The sequence below is a fragment of the Eupeodes corollae genome, chromosome 3 (genome assembly GCF_945859685.1).
Source record: "Eupeodes corollae chromosome 3, idEupCoro1.1, whole genome shotgun sequence".
NCBI lineage: Eukaryota > Metazoa > Arthropoda > Insecta > Diptera > Syrphidae > Eupeodes > Eupeodes corollae.
In genome coordinates, this window is record NC_079149.1 from 98,027,811 (window position 1) to 98,030,981 (window position 3,171).

Consider the following 3,171-nt stretch of genomic DNA (forward strand, 5'->3'; position numbering starts at 1 on the left):
TACTCTCGTTCCGACGCCCTTCCCACTTCGGGGAGGAACCAGTATGTGGTCCTCCCCTTTACACTCTCATCCCACCTAGATTGCCATAGGGAGAACACACTTCCTCTCAGGAGAACCTTCAGCTCACGCTTTGACAGCCCATGAGCTCCCGGACATTCCTCCCAGTCAGAAGCTGGGAGTTGCTGCTGCCTCTTTAGCCTGCCAGCAATACCTTGCCGTATCACTTCCAGGTCAAGAGGAGGCACACCTGCAAGGCTTCGGTCGAGACAGTCTTACAGAAGCGAAGTGAAGCAAGGAGCATTATCCTCTAGCAAGTGAGGATTCTGCTTCTTCAGAGCCAGCAGCAGCAGCCTGGCCTGATCCACTGTAACACAGTGGATCAGCATAAATTAATTAAAAGCTTACTTAAGCGGTCTACCACTGAGTTTTTCAGCTTCACCCCTAATGTGGAGAAATAAAAACGCTCCTCTTGATGGGCATAGATTCCTACACGGAACCATAGGCGCTCTTGGATGAGCTCCGCCAAAAAGCGGGTGAAAATAAGCCCTTTACTACAGTACAGGCCAGACGGGAGAAGCACACTTTGCCAATCTTCTTGGTCCAGCTTTCGCCCAGCAGCAATCTGGATAAGTTGAGGAGTATCTTCAAACTCAATTACCAGCTTGTGACTTGGGAGATACATTAAAGAGGCGCGGCGACATGCTACAATGCATGCGCTGCCAAAGGTTCGGCCACGCTAGAACAACCTGCGTAATGCAGCCACGCTGTGTTTAATTTGGTGAGAACCACATTGCAGACGAGTGTAAGCTCGGGAAGGAAAGCTCGATGTGACCCTCCTTAAATGTGCACTTTGCCGAGGCGAAGGGCACCCTGCTAACTATCGAGGATGTCCGTCGTTTCAGCAACTCAAGCAAAAAAAAGTGCAACAAAATATGTTAGTAGATCGCCCAATTACACGTGCTCCTACAACAATGCCCTTCAACCCCCAAATATCCTACGCCCAAATGGCGTCAGGAAGGGGAGCTACGGTACAGCCTGCGCCAAAGGTAGCCCAACCAGCCCTAGTGCCGAGAGCTCCGGATGCGCAGGGTGAAATTAGAAGCTCTCGAAAAAAAACACCTCCCGGGGGAAATGTTGTCACTGGGAATATTAAGAATTGGACTGAATGTCATTGTATTTTTATGAAGACATGTAGGGTGTTTGTTTTTGACGCGTGGTTTTCAATTTCATTTCTTTTTCATGCGTAAATTGGAGGATGTTGATGTGAACTTTTGGTTCCATGACAAAAATCGTAAGATCTCAAAAATGAGGTGAAAAATACAAAAAATGGGCGGATACACGCTTAACAACACATTGAAATTCTTAAACGAAAATTGTGAATATTTTTTTGTCTCAGACTTGCAAATAAAATGTATTATATTATTATTTCTCGAAACGGTTATTAAATTTGGCAACCAAGATCTTCTAAATTGAATACCTTTAAATTTGTTTCAATGAAATTTTGGGAATTTACTAACCTTAGAAGATTTACCAAATATTTTAAACGATTTTAACATCTTACCATCTCTTAACAATTTGCTAAAGTTTAAATTACGAAGTGTCAATTTTTAGACATGTTTGGATGCTCGGTTTTTTAAATAAAATAGCAATTACCAATTTACTTGTAAGCAAAACTAAAAGAAAGGTTCAAAAATGTTGAACTCTGTTAGTAAATTGCTGAATATTTAACAAATTACCAACTAGTAAATTGTTAGACCCTTAAAAATAGGTTATTTAAAATGTGTCGTATCAATTTCTTTAAAATTTGGCTAAAATACAAACAGAAACAACTTATCTTTACTTAATTCAACAGATTCATTTATTCCTTATTCTTAATCATTCTAAATTGTTAGTCGTTCTTATTGTATTTAATTAATCTTCCGTACGGTGATTCCGAATTTGTTTCTAAATAGTAAATACCATTTGCAAATTGAGCATTTATCGGATCTCCTAATCTCGATACTGATCCATATTGATTGCAGTTTCCAATCTTAAGACTCTCAAAATCACTACATCCAACAGCAGTAAAGCCGTTTCTATGTCCCAAAGTCAGAGCTTCTTCGAAATAGGCCATTGACCGTCCATGTGAACATGAACCTGTAAGATCATTTCCACATCCTGGCTGATGTTTTCCTCCATTCGGATAGAACGATGCTTGTCCAATAGGTTTGTAGAAACCTAACAATCCACCATTTGTTTGAATAGTTTCAACATACTCAGCATCAGTGTCACATAGACGTTTCTCGGTCTTCTTATAACTGAAAAGAGGCATTGCTGGATCCAGACCAACAATAGTGTGAACTCTTCCACGCTGCACATTCTTTCCAGTAAATCCGGCCACATGAGCTCCCAGACTATGTCCATAAAGAGCCAGGGTTTCAAAGGAAAGACCTGCAACATCATGCAGCCAATCAATGAACTCTGCTACTTTTTGGCCAGCCTTCGAACAACTTTGCTTTGCAGAAATGTAGTTTATAGTTTCGGCGTAGACACTCCAGTCCACAGATATATAATTAAGCTCTCTCTCTTCGCCATTTAGCAGAAGGGCTTCTCTTGTGGCAAATAAACTATTGTGATCTGTCATCCATCCATGTATCACAAATCTTAAAGAGAGTGTTTTATTGTAAGTATGAAAGAGTGAAGAAGTTAAGAGAGAATTTTTGTACTCACCTTGTAGGATTGTTGGCATTGAAATTCGACCTCATCAAAGATTCTTCATCATTTAGGAAGATTTCAACGGATTCAGTTGGATTGTCCTGGGTGTATAAGAAGAAACGAACTTTATCTGATCTATTTGTCTTAAAAGTTGTTTGGTGGAGCTCTTCGGTAAGAGTAGCTTCGATCATAGCTTTCTCTTCAGTCATCCAAAGGATACTTCCATTTCTCTGGGGAATTGGCCAAACGGCATTAGGATCCTCAAAATCCTCATAATGTTGATTGGTGGGAAAAGTTTGAACTTAAGACAAAAAAATTAACTTTATTCAAAGTCATGTAATAAATTAACAAATGTATACAATACCTCTTAGAAAAAGTCCCAACAGAAGAGCAATGTATAGCTTCATATTTGTTTGTTTAAATGCTGTCTAATGTTTTCTTACTTCGTGGGGGTTCGACTTTTTATACTTAATTAAG

The 3,171-nt window shown here is 40.0% G+C and overlaps 1 protein-coding gene across 1 annotated transcript; it reads right to left on the bottom strand.

Moving 5' to 3' along the window:
- Positions 1-1,836: 1,836 nt before the first annotated feature.
- Positions 1,837-3,171, bottom strand: LOC129951476 (phospholipase A1-like). Its single transcript, XM_056063629.1, has 3 exons — positions 3,059-3,171; positions 2,710-2,995; positions 1,837-2,642 (listed from the first exon to the last, which is right to left on the bottom strand). The coding sequence occupies exons 1-3, from the start codon at positions 3,099-3,101 to the stop codon at positions 1,889-1,891; spliced, it is 1,083 nt and encodes a 360-aa protein (XP_055919604.1). The 5' UTR covers positions 3,102-3,171; the 3' UTR covers positions 1,837-1,888.